Genomic DNA, 22,136 nt, shown 5'->3' on the forward strand with positions numbered 1-22,136 from the left:
CTAACACCCCCCCCCCTCAAGTTGGAGCATGGAGTGACGAAATGCCCAACTTGGACATGAGAAGATCAAACTGGGTCTTTCCCAAAGCTTTAGTGAAAATGTCAGCCAACTGTGCAGTAGTAGGAACATAGGATGGAGAGATCAAACCATCCTGAATAGCATCTCGAACAAAATGGCAATCAACCTCAATGTGCTTCGTTCTCTCATGGAAGACAGGGTTGTTAGCAATGTGGATAGCAGACTGGCTATCGCAAAACAAGGGAATAGCCTTGGGGTGATGAACACCAAGACTCAGCAGGAGACCTTTGAGCCACTTAAGCTCACAGGTAATAGCAGTCATGGAGCGATACTCGGCCTCGGCGGAAGAGAGAGAAACAGTGTGTTGTTTCTTAGTCTTCCAGGAAATAGGAGATTGTCCTAAGAAGACAAGCCACCCAGATAGGGAACGACGGGTGAGGGGGCACGCAGCCCAATCAGAGTCACACCAACCCTGAAGAGTGAGTTCACTAGCAGAACTAAGCAAAATTCCATGACCTGGGGTACCTTTCAAGTACCGCACAACACGTAGAGCAGCTTCCCAATGAGCAACATGAGGAGCCTGAAGAAACTGGGAGAGAATGTGAACCGAATAGGCAAGATCCGGTCGAGTCACTGCTAGGTAGATGAGACGCCCCACAAGGCGACGATAACGCTCAGGGTCATCAAACAGAGCCCCAGTGTCATGACCAAGGCGATGATTCTGCTCCATCGGAAAGCCACACGGCTTGCCCCCTAATAAACCAACCTCAGAAATGATATCCAGAGTATATTTCCGCTGACAAAGAAACAAACCAGATGCGCTACGAGCCACTTCAATACCTAAAAAATACTTGAGGGGACCCAAGTCTTTCATCTTGAAACAGTCACATAAATAGGCTTTGAACAAAGAGATAGCAGCAGAATCATTCCCTGAAATAATAAGATCATCCACGTAAACTAGAACATTCAACTGAGTGGAACCCCTACTGTAGGTGAAGAGAGAGTAGTCAGAATAAGACTGTAGGAAATCATACCCCTTCAAGGCAGTGACAAGTTTAGCAAACCAACAGCGAGGTGCTTGTTTCAGACCATACAAAGACTTTCTGAGGCGACAGACAAGGGCAGAATCTGTGCGACCAAAACCAGGAGGAAGTTTCATGTAGACTTCTTCCTCTAAATCCCCATGTAAGAAAGCATTGTGAACGTCCATCTGATGAAGTTCCCAGTGCTTAGAAGCAGCAATAGCCAGAAAAGCCCGAACTGTGGTCATTTTGGCAACCAGAGCAAACGTCTCATTATAATCAAGGCCAGCTTGTTGATGATTTCCAAAGACCACCAGTCGGGGCTTAAGTCGTTCAATGCTCCCATCAGAATGATATTTGATGCGATAGACCCACTGACTACCCAGGGCCCGTTTACCAGGAGGCAGGGGTTCAAGAGTCCAAGTGCCATTGTCCTCCAAAGCCTGAATCTCAGATTGCATAGAGGCCCGCCAGCCTGCATCTTTCATAGCTTCCTTAAACGACCGAGGTTCCTGTGTAGAAATTAGAGCTGCAAGAAACTTTCGATAATTGGAAGAAAATTTATCACAATTTACATAGTGAGCCAAGGGATAGGGAGTACCTGAAGAAGAAGAAGAAGGATCGGGAACCGAGGAGGGAGGATCCATACCCGAAACACGGACACTGTTCGTAACATAATCACGGAGACGAGTGGAGGGAAGCTTAGGGCGATGGCCGCGGCCCATATCTGTAGTGGATGAGGAAGTGGGGTCGTCAGAGGGGGGACTGAGCTGGGAATTTGTAGAAGGCGGGCTGGGCTGGGCATTAGAGTAATCGGGAGTGGGCGAGGAATTTTCGAGAGCTGGGCTAAGCGAGGAATTTTCGAGAGCTGGGCTAAGGGAGGGATTTTCGATATCGGGGCTGGGCAAGGAAGTGTCGAGAGTTGGGCTGGACTCATGGGAGTCAAGGGCGGGATTAGAGGGGAAAGAACTGGGCCCGGTTTTGTGGGAAGGGGGGCTAGCGGCATCTGGGCCGAAGGCAGTAGAAGAATTATGAGGAGGAAGGGAAGTAGAGGCATCATTTTGTGGAGCTGGGCTGGAGACAGCAGTGGGCCGAGAGGAAGAGGAGAGATTTGTGGGCTGATGAGGCACAGGAAAGGAGGATGAAGGGAGGGGATAATCATCAAAGTCCCAATGAATATCTTGAGAAGAAGAGACCAAGAGGTCGGGAGAGACATCAACTTTGGTGGGAGTGAGAAAAGGAAAAATGTGATCCACAAATTTAACATCTCGAGACATAAAAAAAACTTTACGCTCAAGATCATATAATTTCCACCCTTTTTGACCAAAAGGATACCCAATGAAGATGCATTTTCGAGAACGACTAGCAAACTTATCCCCGTTTGTTTTTTGATTATGAGCATAGGCAAGACACCCAATAACACGGAGGGCATCATAAGAAGGTGGACGACCAAATAGACATTCAAAGGGAGATTTTCCATGAAGAAGTAAAGAAGGAGTATGATTGATTAAGTGAGCAGCAACTAGGACACATTCCCCCCAAAAGAAAATAGGTAGATGTGATTGAAATCTTAAGGCACGAGCAACATTGAGAATGTGTTGGTGTTTTCGTTCTACTCGCCCATTTTGTTCAGGAGTGCCCACACATGAGGTTTGAAAAAGTATGCCAGAAGATGCAAAATAATCAAGCAGACAAGCAAATTATGTGCCATTATCACTTTGAACAATTTGAATATTTTGTGAGAACTGTCGTTGAACCATAGCAACAAAGGACATGAGCATAGTAAAAACCTCAAGTTTATCAATCAAAAGACAAGTCCAAACAGCTCGAGAATAGTCATCAACAATAGTAAGAAAGTAACGAGCACCACTAGAGGAAACATGACGATAAGGACCCCATAAATCACAATGAATTTTTTCAAATATACGAGATGTCTTATTATCACTAGAAGGAAATTTAGTACGAGAATGTTTTGAACGAAAGCAAATCTCACAATTAGGATCCAAATGTCCTTTATGATTGCAAAGTGGAGGAATAAGTTTAACTATTTTTTCAGACGGATGACCAAGACGTTGATGCCACAGGTCCAGGATAGAGGTGGAGGAAGAAACCGCAACATGATGAACAATATCAGTGCTCCGAAAGTAGTAGAGGCCATCCATCCTAGTCCCCGTTCCAATCTGCTCCTTCATGGGGCCCTGAATGACACACATAGAGTTAGTAAATTGGACAAAACACTGCAAATCATCACAAAGCTGAGGAACAGAAAGCAAATTGCAGCTCAAATTAGGAACATAAAGAACATTTTTAAGAGTAATGGCGGAGGATAAACAAACCGAGCCCACCATAGTAGACAAAACGGTGGCTCCATTAGGTAGCCCAACAGGACAATCAAAAGCATATGAATCAAGCAACCATTCAGCAGACCCCGTGACATGATGAGTAGCCCCTGTATCGATAATCCAAAATTTTTTATCAAACTCACCATTCAAACGGTTCGCGGGAACCTGAGTATTACCAAATAATCCGGCTAGAGCCTTCCACTGGTCAGCCGTAAAAAGAGACGAGGAGGCCGAGAGGCTGCTGCCAGGTGAAGCGGAAGAGGTCGCCGGAGAACCAACGCTGCTGACTGCGGCGTTTGCGCGAGCTTGAGGAGGGCGACGAGAGGCCGAAGAAGCAGGACCCTTTGTGCGATCCGGATAACCATGGAGTTCATAACAATGAGCAACTCCATGGCCTTTCTTGTGACAGTGAGTGCAAGTGAGATGCGCCCAGCAATCCGAGGAGTCATGACCATTCTTGTGGCACTTACCACAAGTAACCCGAGCACCCGAAGAAGAGGTAGAAGACCCGCGAGAAGAGGGGCCCGAGGAGCGAACTGAAAAACCAACAACCTCGGCCGGGTTCGTAGAAGCCACAACAGGCGTTTGTGAAAGCCTCACTCGCTCGTCCTGGACAGCCAGGTGATAGGCACGATCGAGTGTGAGCAACGGGTCGGAAGACAGAATATTGGTCCTTAGATGAGCATAATATTCAGAATAGAGACCCATTAAAAACTCATGTAATTTTGCGGTGTCACAGCGTTGAGAATACAAATCAGAGACAGTGCACTTAGAACAACATGAGCAGCCAATAGGAGGTTCAAGAAGGGAGAGTTCTTCCCACAAAACATTGAGCTTGCCATAATAAGTAGAAACAGACATTGTTTTAGTTTGTTCACAACGTGAAATAGCAGATTTTATTTGTTGAATTCGGGGGCCATTAACACTGGAAAAACGATGTTTAAGATGATCCCACAAACGACGAGCCTCACGATATTTAGTTAAAGTACTTTTTACCTCAGGAGTGATAGTGTTGGTGATCCAGGATACGAGCATGGCATTGATGGTGAGCCAATCAGACTCAGTACAAGGAGGAAGCGGCGAGGTAATAGTACCATCGACAAAGACGAACTTGCGTCTGGCTACGAGCGCAAGTTGGACGTCGGCAGCCCAATCAGCATAATTGTCGAGTGTGAGACGGGTGGGAGTAATGAAATCTCCGGGACGATCTTGAGGACCAAGGAAAAAGGGAGAAGAAGCATCTATTTTTGGTGGAGGAGGAGGCTGCTCATCGCCGGCCATGGCGGTAGAAAAAAAATTTTTAGGGTTTTGTTAAACCTGCTCTTGATACCATGACAAAATGATATGGCACAGCTAAAAGGCTTGAGATCTTCTCATTCACAAATCACGTATATAATACAATAGCATCCTTTAGGCAAGGAGGAAATCAAGGAATATCAAAACTAACTTCCCTAAAAGATAGGAAGGAATATACACAAAAATATCTTATTCCTAAGATAACTCTAACAAAAGATTAGGGTTAGAGATTAGGGTTAGATTTTTGGATTATGGTTTAATTGTGGCAAAATTGTAAATGATGCTAATGGTGAGTTAATGGCATTTAGAAAAAGAGTATCTGGTGCACGTTTTGAATAGTCAGGGATATACGGTGCATTTCTGAAACATTAAAGGTATATTGTGAATTTTGTAATTTATCGGTGGTATTTGGTGAAAAAATCGAAAAAAATACAAACATTCTAGATTCGCGACTACTTTTGTTTAAAAAGAAAACCTACAACTACTACTTTTGACTCTTTGTGTTGGATTTAGAACCAGTACAGTATTAGGCTTTTTCCTTGCAGAAAGAGAGAACATTTTTTTCTTCAATGTAGAAAGAAAATGATCAACTTCCAAATATTTCATACACGTAAACTTGCACGTCCTTAGCTACAGATGACTTTTTTCATCACATAATACGGGCATGCATTAAATGGATGCGATCATCTAATTTGATAATTAGTGAGCATGAGCCAATGCCAGTCTATATATATACATGATTGATCATTTGACCTAATCTGATTAGCCAGTTAGTTGACGGGAAAAAGTTTATCAAAGGTGTCATCATATGACGAGACGAGAGATGAATAATCTTGCTTTGCTATATATAGCTATAACTAACCACTTATTATAACGGAATTATCTTTTAAAATGAAAATTAGTACTTTAGCCTGTACGATACTCCGAATCAGTTATAATTATTAAATATATTATTATTCATAAATTTCATAATTAATATTATTATCTTTTCGGAATATTTTGTCTAGCTAAAATTGATAATTAAATGTTATGGCATGGTAAGTTGTTTAAAAAACTTCAAAGGAAATGGGCCGGGGATAAAAACAACAATTTTAATAAAATTGGAGTAAGAGAATGTTATTATTTATTAATAAAAGTTTTAGATATCAAAAGGCTTATCAATGTCTTTATAATTACATATAATTATAAGACTTTATTATGTTTTACTTTGAAACATTAAAAGTTCAAGTTGCAATAGATTAGTGATTAATGTCTCAAATTTCATTTCAAAGGTCATGTGTTTAAATAATCCTAGTAACTATACATTGTTAATATTTTTAAATGAGACTATAAATATGTGTATTATAAGCTTGAGAAGTGTGTCATGTGACACTGTTCCTTTGATATGAACGCCTTTTAAAATATTGTATAGATTGGACCTTTCTTTTCCATTAGTGGATTAAAAAGATCCAATGTCCATAAAGAATACAGAGAAACAATACTAATTGATGTTTGATCTTTTTTTTTAGATAATTATGAAAAAAGAATTGATGACAGTATTTGATAAAAGAAGTTAGAAAGTTCAAATATAGAAGGTTGAAATTTCGATGGAAGGGATTGATGAAGATAATAAGTGATACCGTAGATTATGGAGTCCGTAAAATGGAGATGTGGAGTATTTGGCTATTAACGATTTACAAAGCATTAAACTTTTTCGAATTGGGTCCTTTCAAATAAAACAAGAAAAAAATTGGCATGTGGGCCCTATGCAAAGGGGCTCTTTTGCACACCCACAACTAGGAATGCGCAGATACTAAGGTCGGTCTGAAATCTGGACCGGATCGATTAGAATTTGGACCAGATCAGAGATCCTGGCCGGATCCACAGAAAATCTCGATTTTGGTCGGGACCGGTGGACCTGAATTTCTTTTATTTAGTGAAAAAAAGCTTAAAAGGTAGAAAGTTAAAAACCTACTTTTTATTACCATTAGGATTATTGATATTAAATTATTAAATTTTAATGTATCTAATTTATAAATATCTTTAAATCAGATAAAAAAAAATTTCTTTTTGACCGTTGCAAACCTACTACCCACAGCTACGACCCTTACATTAATAATATATTCTAATATAATACCCTACTTTGTTTTTTAATATTCGTAGCGTTGAATGGGCACAAGGACCAAAGAAAAAAGAGAGACATAAAGAGAGAAAAAAAGAACTCACATATGCTAGAGAATATATATTGTCAAAAATATCAAAGAACTTCCTAAAATGAAAATGTTGCAAATATTTAAAAAATGGAAGACGTATATTATAGGGTTTTTTGTCCAAAAACCCCTTAACTTTTGGGCACTTTGCGAGAAACTACCTTAAATACACAAAATTGTCCAAAACTACCTGAATTGCACAAAACCGTTGTTGACCACTACCTTACCCCTGTTGACCGTGGTTTTCAGCCCCGAAAAACCACGTGCCGAGCATGTTCGGCGGTTTTTCATCCAAAAAAGTCCATCTGAGTCCTGGCCACTACAACCACCCTACCCTCACCCCTTTTCCAGCCTAACCAACCACCCCCACCCCTGTTCGACCCTCCCCCAGCCACCCTCGCCCCTTTCGCCCCCAATTCAGCCACCCCCGCCTCTTTTCACCCCCAATTCAGCCACTCTCGCCCCATTTTCGCCCCCAATTCGAACACCCCCGCCCCTTTTCGCCCATAATTCGAACCCCATTTCGACCATACCCCACCCAATCTGAACCCCATAGGGTGGTTTAGGGTTTAAAGGTGGGTTGGGTTAGATGTCGTGGCTTAATTTTGGTGAGGACGGGCTGGGTTCGTTAGGTGGTGGTGGTGGTGAGGAGGGGTTAGGTTCGTTGGGCGAGGGTGGCTGGGGGTGGTCGAAATAGGGTCGGGGTGGCTGGGGGAGGGTCGAATAGGGGTGGTGGTGGTTGGTTAGCCTGGAAAAGGGGTGGGGGTAGGGTGGTTCTGGCGGCCAGGGCTAGGATGGGCTTTTCTTTGGTGGAAAACCGCCGCACGTGCTCGACACGTGGTTTTTCGGGGCTGAAAACCACTGGTCAACGGGGGTAAGGTAGTAGTCAACAACGATTTTGTACAATTCAAGTAGTTTTGAACAATTCTGTGTATTTAAGGTAGTTTCTCGCAAAGTGTCCAAAAATTAAGGTGGTTTTGGACAAAAAATCTTATATTATATATAAAGCCAAAATGACTCTTTGATAGGATAACTTTCACTCTCCGGAAATTAAATACCCTTAATATATTTTTAAAAGCTTTCCAAATAGAAAAATTAGTACATATTCCCAAAAGTTTTTCGATTTATATGAATTCGCGAGAATAGGTCATGGGAGCACGTACTCTTAGGTACTATTATTTGTAGGAGAGCAGACGATATAACTCATATAAGCTGATTAAACTATAGTACCTACCATCTTTACTTTGTAATACTCCTATACTACATAAAACACTCATAATAGTATATAAAACAATAAAAGTGGAGGTCTCATCTATGATCTATATACCTACAATAGTTAGTGTATTTGTAAATTCACGATCATTCAAATACTTCTATCAATTAAAGACACCTGGTCATAGATTCTTGTATTAATTCAGCTTTGCAAACTATCTTTGTAAGTGACATATTAGGACCACCCCTCGTGTGGAGGGTATCCTAATATTATTTTTTCTTATCTATAAAAAAAAAAAAAAAAAAAAAAAAAAAAAAAATTAAAGATACTTGTTAAAAAATATGTAGTTTTTTTAAAGAAAATTAACAAGTGTAGATCTTATGCGAGACGTAGTCATTAATCGATGCAAATGCAATTGTATATCTAGATGAAGGCGACAGGAGTGAGCTTTCAACTGCCAGACTAACCGATGCAACCTGGCCCATGTTGCATTGTCTGTAATGAAAGCTGATCCAAAATTCAGGATTTGGATTTTGTATCAATCCATCCACATAATGCAATGCTAAGTATTCTTCAACACGAAAATTAAGCATCAAAAACTAAAGATGGGACTTCGCCTAATGTGGGCCTAACCTTAGCCCATACAAACATACTTCCAACTCTTAATTTTTTAATTGCACCTTAGAGAAGGCAAGTGTTATAAGAGACCCGTGTGATGACTTGAGAAAAGGGATAGACTTAAATCAATGGAGATACTTAAATAGAAAGAGACCACAAGCTAGGTGGTGCTCTCTTTTTATCTTTTTATGTCGTATGTTTGTTTGTTATTAATATATTATGAGTGCGTATTGGGTATAATATGTTATATCATAACTCATTATATAACAAAATCTTAACTGTATATATAATAACATAAATTTGAACAAAAATAACATGGACTATACAATTAATAACATATTCTAATATAATTAATTTCATGTCATTTGAGTTTGCTCTACTAAAGAAGCACAGTTACTTCCAAGAATCTCTATATATTTATTTGTCGATATGGTGTACATATTAAAACGAAAAAAACAATATATTATAAGACTATTTGCCTTACTTACTGATAAATCACCAAACATGGTTTATCTTTTATTATAGCATAACAATAGTTATAATGGGAAATTTGGGTCCCTCCAAATTAAATAGGAGATTATTGGAAATAGATTTAGATAAGATGAGAATGAAAGGAGATAATAAAAAGATGAGTGTTAAAGAAAGGCCATTATCCACCTCCACAAAAGGCACATCCATGCATAACGGCTGATTTATTTGCAAGGAAAGCCACCTAGTCAAGAAACTAATGAAGAATTTCATCCACCTTTGATCACCTTTATGTCAATTACTCTTGATAAGTTAGACATATATCGTGGGTTATAGGACAAGCTAAGGTTGTTGACAATTGATAGATTCATTGCTTAATTTTTTAAAAAACTTTTATGCTTTGATATGAAAACTTAGCAATAATATCATTCATTGCTTAATTTTGAATATTTTATGCTTTGATATGAAAACTTAACAACTATATCATACTACTATATGTGTGTACACTAATTAATGGTAATCTATAATGAGTCTCATACTCAAAATTCTCCATTTATATGTCATGAAATGTATACAATATGCATGCTCGATGTGAGTTGTATGTAATCTTATATGTTTGTATCAATTTTTTTGTTTAATTAACTGTCACTCCCAATCACTAGATTTGTGAACGTTCATAATATTTTTGACGTAAAAGCATATATTCAACAACAAAAATTATTAAAAGAGATGGTCTAATTTTAATATAAAAGTAGACTTAGTCACTAAATGAATTAAATCAATCACTAAAAGAAATTAACCTAGTCACTATGGGGCTAATTCTCTTTTTAATATTGAGCATAGTATTGCTTAATTTTAATTCAAAAATAGGCGGTCTTTTACAAGACAAACTTAACTGTAAATCGTAGGATAAATTTGAATGATGACTTTATATGTAAATTTTCTGTTAGACTCTATGTACTTTGGATAGCTTACCTCCTTAATTATAGCCTAACATAGTAACATAATACATAAGAGTATATTTCTACATTTGTCCTCATCCATTACTAGATATTGGAATTTTCTCAAAAGTTCAATATCATTGGTCAATTTGATTGTATATGACTTTTCATCCATTTGAAAAGCCAATAATGCATTTTATAATGGTTTAAATTAAGTGATTATTATTTAATGATACCAAAAAAATATACACTTCCTAAAATTTTGCAATATCTCAAAAAAGTTCCGATTTTTCTGCATAGAAAATTGTTTGATGAATCAATGAAAAATTACAGTTTAGATATGTTCAATCTTAGAACTAAACTAAATATATAATATTATTCCTTAAATAATACTCCTTTATGTTTGTTCATATTTCTTCTTCCTACTTCGATTTTTTTTCTCTCTCTAGATCTAAAAGATTCTAATTAAATAGGAGAAAGAAATAAAAACAGAAAGAGTACTCTAATTCAAACATTTATGACAAAATCACGTATTGATAAGAAGTATTATTATTTTAGATGTCATAGGCAAACTCACACCTAAGCAAGAACCAAATATATATAATTCCTCCGTTTCTAAATAAGTGCAACATTTCTTATTTTCACGTTTGCCAATGCATTATTCTAATCATTAATATCTTCAATTATCAATAAGTAAAATTTATAAAAAGTTGATATTAAAAAAATTCACATTCAGACGAATCTAACAAGATCCCACATGACTATGTTTTTCCTAAACGCTAAATCACCAAAGCTAATTAAAGTTTAAACTGTGAATAGTAAACACTATGCAAATGTTGCACTTATTTAGAAACGGAGGAAGTATATAACTTGGCCTAATACCTTCTCTCATATTTTGTAATAAGTAGCTATAAATTAGTAATTCCTTGTGTTTCCAAACCTAGCTTGGCTGGCTGCTGATGAATTCCTTGTCGTGTAACAGAATTCATTAATAAACATATACTCCTACTGTCCTACAGTATACATCACAAAATATTTGCATATATATCCACATCATTGATAAGGAGAGAAGATACATTTGCCAACTAATTAGTTAAAACATTAAAAATATATAGACCAAAATAAAACAAAATCTTATCACCTTTTCTTTTCCAATTTGCATGGGAACCTTAGACTTATGGTGTGGCGATGTGTGTTTTGCTCTATCACGTACTACAGTAGTAGTAGTAACAGCATTTATTAGATCAGGTCCATCGCTTTTACACAATATTTTTTTTATTAGGAAATTAAGTCAATCCAAGGGCTAACCCCTACAAGGCTACTAGCCTGTAGAAAACACCAGCATATTGGCTGGTAAGGCATGCATAACATGCAAAGGAAATACCCCAGCATTTGCTGAGAGAGTAAGGATCGAATCCCTGACCTCAAGGGTCAAGGGAAGCGCTCTACCCACTTGAGCTAACTCCTATCCTTGCTTTTACACAATATAAGTAGTAGACAACTATAATATGATATTGGTTTTTTAAAGATAATATTATTAATAATATAAATAAGAGATAGCACGAGATTTGATCTATTTATTAGCACATGCAGTGCCGTCTTGCATCTTTTTGTGGATAATAAATAATCTGAGAGAATATTTTCTAATTGGATAGATGACTTGTATTTTAATTTTTAATTTTTGAAGGTTTACAATTTGTAATTCCTTAAATAAAGAAAGGTCACATGCATTACCTCCATAAAAATATTCCTTCTAAATGGCTCTATACTTGAATATGACAGACATCAATCTTAATTTGAGAATCTTTTTAAAACAAATTCTTTATATTGACCTTCCTATTAGACATAAATCAAGTAACCGATATATGTTAACCCGGTAGGAACTACAAATTATTTATATTGACCTCCTTATCGGACATAAATCAAGTAATCGATATATGTTAACTCAGAAGGAACTACAAAGGGGGTGAATTGTAGCGTGGAACTTACTATCTAAATGATGCTGAATTTAAAACATAAGCAATAAAGAACTTAAAGCGCGAGAGATAGGGAACCTCCTCTGTTACAACCTATTATATGCGCAAGTTCCACTCGAAACTCCAACTCTCCCACAAGTTCATGTAGACTTAACTCTAAGTCCTTTAAGAGTTCCTACAACTCTTTACAACAGGTTTACCCAAACCCTTCACCTCTAGATAGACTTCACCCCAACTCTACGCATAAATAACAAGAACTTACTCAAGTTCCTAACTCGAACTTGATACAAGAATTCACTTAAACCCTTTACCAAGTTCCCATTACAAGAGTTCATTCAAACCCTTTAACCCCAAACTCAAATACAGACGCTTGATAATTAGGTGTAACTCTAGTATATAGAAACGGAAGAACTATAAAGGAACATGGCACTCGTATGAACTTGAAACTCATAGGAACTGACTGAAAACAAGGAATAGAAAATATATTTCTTTTGTGACGCTATTCCTTAAGCCAAACCTTATGGAATGACATAAATCAGATACTATGGAAAGATATCAGTCAGGATAGTCAGACAACTTAAAATGAATACATAAGCCTCCATTTATATATATATAGTACGCTCAAGACTTGAGCACTACTTCACTTAATATTTCTCCACTAACCCATGATCAGTTAGTTGGGAGAAACTTTGGGAAGAAGCAGTCAACTTCTTGGGCACAACTTATGTCACGTTTATAATAAAGCAGTTAGAGTAAAAATAGGAAACAAAAGAAAATTAAATAAATACTTGGAGAAAAAACAACGTTTTATCAAAATATAATCCAAGAGATATTTTTCCAAAACTCACTTTTTTATTTATTTTCTCATGCAAAAATAGTTTACTGAAAACTTTTTTCATAAACATGACATAAGTACATGAGTTCATGTGCGTACAAGAACTAGCGTCAAGTTCCTGTAGTCACAAAAACTCATTATAAGTAATATAAATCTAGGCTTTTTATTTTTCAAAAATTAATAAGATTAAATAAACTAAAGATATAAGATCGGTATCCTAAACTAAAACCGATTTTATTTAAAACTATTTTATGTAAAACTTATCTTTTATTCAAGAACTAAAACTTATCCTAAAACAACTAATGCATATTATTTGAAAACAATTAATCAAGTAGATCGATATTTATTTTAAGAAACAAACTCTAAATAAATCCGACAGATTAAAATATCAATATGCAACCGACTCGCTGACTCTTAAATACTTTTGACTCTAACTTCCACGAGTTCCTTTTGACACCTTGTTCCATTACCTTTCACGTTTCCATATGCTTACATGAATCCTAGAAAATAAACTCATATTTTCTGCCTTCATGCTCCATGTTACTCCAACTCAAGAATCGCATGTTGATAGCTCCATCTCTGGAACTTCGACGTGCTAGTTCCTTTAAGGAACTTCTCACTTATAGTTCCTAATTAGGAACTGCTTGTTTCAACTATGAAACTTCAAGGAACCGCTCTCACTTAGGAACTGCTCCCACTTAGGAACTGCATATTCAATGTTCCTCTTAGGATATAACTAGGAACTGCTCTCTTTGTGTTGCTGCTAAGAACTCTTTTAAGAACTTTGTTTGTGCCTGCTTCTATATCATTTTTCTTGAAGTCTTCATGCTTGGTTCCATCTTAGAAACTTACATAAAGTCGAGCAGCACATCTGTATACTCAAACTTCTTCTCTCTTTGGATTTCTTCCTTAGGAACTTCACTTATTGGATTTCTTCTAGGAACTCCTCATGATATGATATATCTAACCTTCCATGACTTGTTTTATGTTAATGTAATATGCACATCTCAAACACACATGTTAGTTAGATTATCATCATTTGCTTACAATCATCAAAATAATACATGATTCAACAATATATTTAACAAGGATGAAGTTACAAAGAGTAAGAAATTATTTGAAACTCTCCTCCGATCATTTTAATAAAAATAATAGTGGCTTGTTTGGTTGGCAATATTAATGAATGGTATCCTCAAATATGTGATTTCCTTACACCCACTCGATATCATATTTATAGTGGTAGTGAATAATAACGTGATTTACGATGATAAACACATATTCAGAGATGAATGCCAATTATGGACATTAACATAGGAATATTTGCTAATTAGAGATTGCAAGTTTGCAACTTTTGGTTTAATAGTGGTTGTTAAAGGTGATTTATATCCTATACTACCAGAAAGACACGTACATCATCCTTTTAACATTTTAAATTACCAATTATGTTATCCCCCCTCAAATGTCTTGGATTCGCCTGTGACCTAGAACGCTGTCAAATGAATGTTTAGGATATTTTGTCCATTTTATGATCATCTACAAGAACCGCGAAATCATAAATTTATCTATCCTCTGACTATAGCTGTCGATAGAAATTGACCATATATACCAAAGTACCAATGGATAAGCAGAGACAAATTAGCCATGATATAGATAAGGAACAAAGAAATTCTAAAGCATTTTAGTTCTAAATATGTGCAACTTTTGACTTATAGAGCTGTTAAATTGGTTATAGCGTCGCGTCCAGGTCGCGTCATCTTCGACCAACGATCTTGTCATGGCTCGAGTGAAATTAGAATTTAAATTATCCATATGGTCTGAATCGAGTCAATTCAGTTCAATGTGGGTTCAAATTGAGTTTGTTGGAATTCAAGACAAGGTAATATCGGATTTTTCGATTTTCAAGTTTGAGAGAGTTCAGAATGAATCATTATTAGGTTTATCGAGTTGAGTCTATATCAAGTCCGTTGAATCTTGTCAAGTTTGAGATTGATCAAATTCGACGTATGTCAAGTCAAGATGGATCAACTACATAGCAATACAACATGTCATTGTAGGATCCCACCAACTTCGGTTTGGAACACTTTTGACTTCGGGTTGTAACAGGATCATGTTCAAATTTGCTAGTTGATTGCTACTCGGTTTCTGAACTGATTGCTAGTAGATTATTACTCAGTTTCTGAATTGCTGAAGATACTGAAGTTCCATTCACATATTTTCATAGCCAAACCATCAGAATCACCATAATACAGTCATGGAGTACAGATAGTTCAATCAATAAAACAACAAAAAACAATGCTTCCAACAAATTTTACAATGTTCTACAAAGAACAAACTTTCGTTCATGCTTCTCTTTTTTTTTCTTTTTTTTTGGGTGGTGGTGGTTTTGGGGGGGGGGGGGGGGGGGGGGTTATGTTGTACAACAGCAAGCACAATTTATTCCTCAACTCAACTTATTCCAAGAATTAAACAGTAGAAAAGGGAGTACATCAAAGAGTATAATTTATACTTACAGTCGACTCCTCTTCACAGGTCCCATCTCTTTTGCTCTTGTCCTCAATATATGCTTCTGTATCTTTCCAGTTGCAGTCTTCGGCAAAGGACCAAACACGACAGATTTTGGAACCCAGTAAGCGGGCATCTTGGCCCGAGAAAATTTCATTATTTCCTCAGCTAAACGCTGCTGATTCGATTGATCAACATCCGGCTTCAATGTCACAAATGCACAGGGAGACTCCCCCCACCTCTCGTCCGGTCTTGCAACCACTGATACCTCTAATATGTCAGGGTGAAAGTAAAGAACATTTTCTACCTCCACGCTACTAATATTCTCACCACCAGAAATGATGATGTCCTTCGATCTGTCTTTGATTTCAATATAGTTATCTGGGTGCTTCACAGCTAAGTCCCCAGAATGGAACCACCCATTTGCAAAAGACTCTGCATTAGCTTTGGGATTTTTCAAATAACCCTTCATTACTGCATTTCCACGGAAAACAATTTCCCCAACAGTCTTTCCATCAGCAGGTACTGGCTTCATGTCTTGGGGGTTGACAACATCAAGGCCTTCCAAACCGACGTACCTAACACCTTGCCTTGCATTAAGGCGGGCTTGCTCCTCAGGGGGGAGAGAGTCCCACTCGGGTTTCCAGACGCATATAGTAGAGGGGCCATAAGTTTCGGATAGCCCATAGGTATGAGCAACGCGGAAGCCACGTTTGGACATTTCAGAGAGCACAGAAGGAGGCGGGGCCGCACCAGCTGTCATGACGTGCACAACACGTGGTAGAGGAAGGATTGTATCCTCTTTTCTTGCATTGACAATAGTGTTAAGCACGACAGGAGCAGCACAGAAATGTGTCACTCCGTTGTTGGCTATGGCTTGGTAAACCCCCTTAGCAGTCACCTAGAAATCATAATAGAGGGTATAAATAAAAAACAAAATCATGTCGCTAAACAGGATGAAGTAGAACTGAAAGTGATATACAACTCCTGGAATTGTTGAACTATAATCAGGCAGAAGCATGTCTCTTGATAAATTTGTTAGATGTGATAATTGTTAGAACAGGTGCTTTCTTTTCCGATCCTTTGGCATCTCTATGCTCAAGGAGTTCTTTGGGGGAACCAAGAGTTCTAACCTAGCTAGGATATGCTTTTTTCATGTACTTCGCCAAGTATATACTTGATTGTCTGACTTGTAAATCAACCAGTTGTGACTTGTAAGGGGATTTATTCAGCCTGTAATGTGGAAGCAAATGAAACTAGACTAGGTAGCAAATCTCTCAAGTTTCCCCTCCATCGAACATCAAGAGCTAAGATGCTTCCAAGTTCCAAGTGAACCCTACTCCTAAATGGTTGCCCTCAGGCCTCAACAATAAATTTCCGCCAATGAGCAAAAATCATCATTATCCCAATACCACTAAAGAGTCTCTGGCCTATATGGGATAAGAAGGGGGTCAGGTGCACACAATCTTATCCGTCATAATAGATTGATAATGTATTGGTTGTTCCCAGTTGAACCTTGATCCTATTCCTATTTGCAACAACTTATGCTACTTCAAAAAAATCAGAAGTAAAAGCAGTTTAATGTATCCTCTTAATTTAGTCCATCTAATCCAGAAGTCAAAAGTAATGAATCTTTGACTCCATTAAAAAATGAATAAAGATTCTGCCATGAGCATGAAGGAACAAAAGACATTGGCCTTGTAGCTAGGAAACAAGTTATTGAACTCAATTTCACTTAAAGGCATACTTGGATTGAGAAAATGTATTAAAGGAGTAGTATGAGATGAAATAAAGTGAATGAAGGTGGATGAAGTAGGTCGGGTTGGGAATATATATTGATTGTGTAAGGAAGGGTGAATATTACCCTAATCCATCTCTCTCTCCAAGATAATGTATTTCCCCCAATATGAGGGTAATAGTTCCCCATCCATCTCTCTCTCCTTGCATTATCTATATCATATCTTCTACAATCACCTAAATGCAATACCCCAGTCTGTGCATGCCCTCGAAGTCATATTGCCAATGGCATCTGGCATATTAAGTGAATTATCATAACAATGTCATGATAAAGCAAGCTTTTTAAGTCACAAAAGCAACCACATTAACACTCTTATCTTAAAATCACAGAAATCTAACAATTCAAAACTAAAAGTTAACACGTAATTTTTCCAAGCTACACTTATTAGTTATTAGAACATTCCAATGTATTAGTGATTTTAGTTTCTTGGCACTATTAGACAGACCTTTATGCATGGACAATACAAATGCACCCTGTCAAATTATCTTTAATATTCTAGGCTCTTGTAGATATTAACTTATTGTCATGCAGACAGAATTTCTCATTTAGAATCAGTGAAATAGCAAAAAAAAGGCAAACTTCACAACACTGCGGTGCAATCATCCAGAAGAAAGCAAACTCTGTTACCTGCCTAAGACATATACTGGTCCCACACATAGCAGCTAGAGTCCAAGGGTAGCACCATCCGTTACAATGAAACATAGGTAGGGTCCAAAGGTAAACAGCTCCCTCTGTCATATTCCAGATTAGAGCACAACTCAAGGCCATGACGTAAGCTCCACGATGATGCAAGACCACACCTTTAGGGCTTGCGGTTGTACCAGAAGTATAACCCAGTGTAATACTCTGCCACTCATCTTTTGGTGGTTGCCAAGCAAAATTTGGATCGCCTGTAGCCAAGAACTTCTCATACTCAATGGCACCTCTGCTCAATGCATAGTGGAGTCCTTTAGGATCACAACTTTCATCAGCTATGACAATCAAAAGTGGCGGCTTGAAGTTGCCTTTGCTTTTATCAGCCAAAATTTTCAAAGCTTCCTCTGCCAAAGTAAAGAATTCTTGGTCTACAATAATAACTACAGATTCAGAATGCCCAAGCAAGAAAGCAATAGTTTGTGCGTTAAGACGAATATTGACAGTGTTCAACACAGCTCCTGACATTGGAACCCCAAAATGAGCCTCATATATGGCTGGGACGTTTGGAGCAATTATTGATACCTGTTGGTAAAAAGTTCACAGTTTTAGCAATATTCCAGATAGCCTATAAGTAATTTAGGAAAAATAAAATAAAATAAATCCAGATCCATTCCATAGAAAACTGCTACTATTGACATTGAGGTTTCATACTTAAACTATCCTAAAGATTGTGCAGAGGGTAAGTAAGAGCAAATATTCGTATATATGATATCTTCACCAACCAATGCAACAAACAGATTCATTTCCAGAAGAAAAGAACTATAATGAGATTTGGCATAACCTTAGTAGCAGCCTCAACATAAGCAAGAGACAAGAAAATGAGCAGAAGAGATGTGAGAATGCAAAGCTGGACATTAAAAGCAAGCAACCAACTAGCCAAAAACTACAATGTGCAACTTATTCCATGTACACATGACATCGAGACTTTATGTTACATATCTGTAAGGCAAAATAAACTATCAAGAGAATTTAGCTTCCACTTTTAGGGATAATTTTCACACAGAATTCATATAACGAACAAAGCCGAAAAGGTGTACTTTACAAATTCAGCCCAGACTATATGAAAGAATTGTAACTGTACGATCTAACATCAAGACCCACCACATTACTCTGTTGGTGTAGTGACTTAGCCTATTGAAAACAGACTTCCCATTGTCATTGACCAATTTTTAGTTAAACAGCCAAAACTTAGAACATTTAGATTCTGGAAGTACGTAACCTGTTGGTGAATATAATTGGCTACTGATCTATCGCTCATGTTTCTGGATGATACTACCAATTTCTATAGGTTTCCTCGTGCAAAACCATCATAAAAGTAACACAGGATCAAAAACTTCACAAAGCCAATTCACTTTTTCAAGTTTACTGCACAATGCATAAGCATTTTGCTTGTCTAATATGCTATACATTGCAGAACTTGAACAGCACAAATTTTATCCAACCATACACTAAGTAAGTCAACAAGGTGGCTGTCTTAACAAAAGCTAATACACTGCTAACTTTCACACGATAGCAAGTTTATAACAAAATTTTCAGCTGCATTCTAAGTAAAAGACTTTCTGGAACGAATTGTTCTCGCTAATAACTAATTATTAGCTCCTTTACCTATCCAAAATTTATACTAGAACCATTGATTTCTAATTTTTCTAAAGGGAACCAAAAAATGACTATCTTCAATGTTCAAATTATATATGCTATTGCCAAATCCACAAAAAATTCAAACCAAAAAATATATTTTTTCCCCTTCATTGCCATAATACTTTAATTTACGGAAAAAAAAGAATAAAATAACTCACTTCATAAAAGGTCAGAAACTAATTCACATGACTGCCAAATCTAGTACTTGCTCTGTCCTTTAAGAGTACACATTTTCTTTTATATGTCGAATTTTGATTGTTATACAGTGACCATACTATATCAAACATGTTGTAATATTTGTATATAAAAGTACTTTCATAAGAGTAACATTATTGATTTATACTCCATCTGTTCCCTTTTGTTCTTCCTACTTTGACTTTTTTTCTATCCCTCATAGAAAGTCCAAATAATGATCGAAACTCATCACCCCAAAAGAAGGATCGGTAACTCTGTAAAAGGCGACGGAAGTAAAGTGAACCTCCATTAAAGCAACTGAGTTTCCCAGTTAAACAAGGATAGTAACATTTTTACCAGCTTGCCATTATTCAGAAGCCAAGTTTCTTGAATTAGTCAATAGCATTATAAGTCAAACACTAGCTAATAATTCAATGATTCTTTATAATCAATATGCTAATTTCATTACACATCAATGGTTCAACACCAAATAATTAACTATAAAAATTTCTTTCACCTAACAGTAACAGCTACTATTCAAACTTACACCAATCATTCAGTTCACAAACAGTACCCTAATTTGGCATTTTTCTGGCTAGAAATCAAAAAAAAAAACAGTTTCATAATTTATAGCGTTAAATTTCGCTAAATCACATTCGAACCAAAAGTAAATAAATAAAGTTTCAATAAATCACACATCACATTCCTCATTTCTTTCTCAATTGCAACCTATCTTTTTAAATTTTATAGTCAAACTCGACAAACTTTGACCATATAAATATTAAATGATAATTAGTACTCCATTAATTATCAAGTGACATATTGTTAGACTCAATAATCAATATCAACTTTTATGATTTTTACTCCCTCCTTCCGTCCCACAATATAGTTCTTGTTTATTTTTTGTACAGTTTTCAAGACGTACCTTTGACCTAAGATATCTTCTATTTTGTATTAGTAAAAATATAAAAAGTTGATATTGTGAATGTACACATTGGGGCGAATCTAACAAGATCCCGCATGAGTATGTTTTTTGTATACATTAATGAGAGTATTTGGTCAAAATTTTGAAATTTGACTCCCAAAATAGAAACAAGAACTATATTTTGGGACGGATGGAGTATAATTCATCAACCATAATAATGGTCAAAGTTTCTATTCGAGTCTGTGAAAAAAATATGTTAGTAATTAAAGATGAAGGTAGTACTCTCTCTGTTTTTTTTATCCTCCTCACCTTAATGGACGCATCTACTAATACACATCTTTGAACTTAAATATTTTTCATTTATATTATTCCCTACCTTTCAAAATATAAGACATGCTTTATAAAAATTTACTTTGATCACAAATATGAATATATATTGAGAGCAATTAATGGTCAGAGTTCGTCCTCGAACATAGTAGGTGCTAATAGAGGAAGTACTAATATAATTATAATAAAAAACAGACAGAGTAATAATTTTAGCAAAAACTACAAGAAAGTACCGTCATATTAATGTCGGATATAAGCATCACTGATGAATATTCAAAAAATATTAAATCAAATTTATAATCCATTAAAAAATAGTAATTCTTAAGGCATAGGAATTAGCTCAAGTGGGTAGAACGCTCCCTTGACCTGGGTTCGGCTAACTTAATTTCCTAATAATAATAAAAAAATTAAAAAATAATTCTTAAAATAGAAAGTACTTCTAGTCAAAGCTCAATTCAAAAATAAATGAATCAGTTCTCTCAAAAAGCGCGAGAAGAAGGAAGATAATGAGGTGTACCGTAGAACCAGCACCGATTGAGCGGCGAGAAAGAGCAGAAGCAAATCGACGGCAGCGATTGTAAGTTTGAAGCCACGTGTAACGAAGAGAGCCGTGGATTACTGAAGCTCTGGTAGGATGAACTGTAGCAGCTCTTTCTAGAAACCAAAGAGGAGTTAAAGGAGTGTAATTTGCTGCATTTTTTGGAAGATCATCGATATCCTCCATTTTTTTCTCTCTCCTTAAGCTTTCTCTCTCCTCAAGCTTTCTCTCTCTAACCAGAAAATGGGAGATTCAACGGATGACAGATGAGTGAGAAGAGAGAGAGAGAAGAATAATATTGTGACACGCACCTTTTGGTGAGATGGTAGTAGTGGAAGAAGAGAGGAGGAGACGAGTGTTTATATATTAATGGAAATTGGGAGTTTGTGTGTTTATATTTTATTTTATTTTCAATTTTAGACAAAAAAAAAAAATTAAACTTTGTTTTTTGGGTAGTTGTGACACAAGTTTATTATTAATTTGAGGAGAGTTGTTGAGAGAAAATAAATAATAAAATCGTCAATTGTTTATTCAACGAGTATTTCTTTTTTTCAAAAATTATTAAAAATGACGGTTTAATTTTAATAAAAGTAGACTTAGTCATTAAATAGATTAAACTT

General features: G+C 36.6%; 1 protein-coding gene across 1 annotated transcript; it reads right to left on the reverse strand.

Annotated features, from left to right (window-relative positions):
• Nucleotides 1-15,099: 15,099 nt before the first annotated feature.
• On the reverse strand, nucleotides 15,100-21,860 carry LOC104888403 (acetate--CoA ligase CCL3). Its single transcript, XM_010673362.4, has 3 exons — nucleotides 21,496-21,860; nucleotides 17,846-18,436; nucleotides 15,100-16,321 (listed from the first exon to the last, which is right to left on the reverse strand). The coding sequence occupies exons 1-3, from the start codon at nucleotides 21,700-21,702 to the stop codon at nucleotides 15,425-15,427; spliced, it is 1,695 nt and encodes a 564-aa protein (XP_010671664.1). The 5' UTR covers nucleotides 21,703-21,860; the 3' UTR covers nucleotides 15,100-15,424.
• Between the last annotated feature and the right edge of the window lie 276 nt (nucleotides 21,861-22,136).

Source organism: Beta vulgaris, chromosome 3, assembly GCF_026745355.1.
Source record: "Beta vulgaris subsp. vulgaris cultivar EL10 chromosome 3, EL10.2, whole genome shotgun sequence".
NCBI classification, from domain to species: Eukaryota; Viridiplantae; Streptophyta; class Magnoliopsida; order Caryophyllales; family Amaranthaceae; genus Beta; species Beta vulgaris.

Excerpts from the sequence above, each read along its gene's own strand:
- LOC104888403 (XM_010673362.4), bottom strand. The coding sequence starts at position 21,702 with ATGGAGGATATCGATGATCTTCCAAAAAATGCAGCAAATTACACTCCT. Across the intron at positions 18,437-21,495 it reads CAATCGGTGCTGGTTCTACG|GTATCAATAATTGCTCCAAA; the intron begins GTACACCTCATT and ends TTTTACCAACAG. Across the intron at positions 16,322-17,845 it reads CCAGTATATGTCTTAGGCAG|GTGACTGCTAAGGGGGTTTA; the intron begins GTAACAGAGTTT and ends TATGATTTCTAG.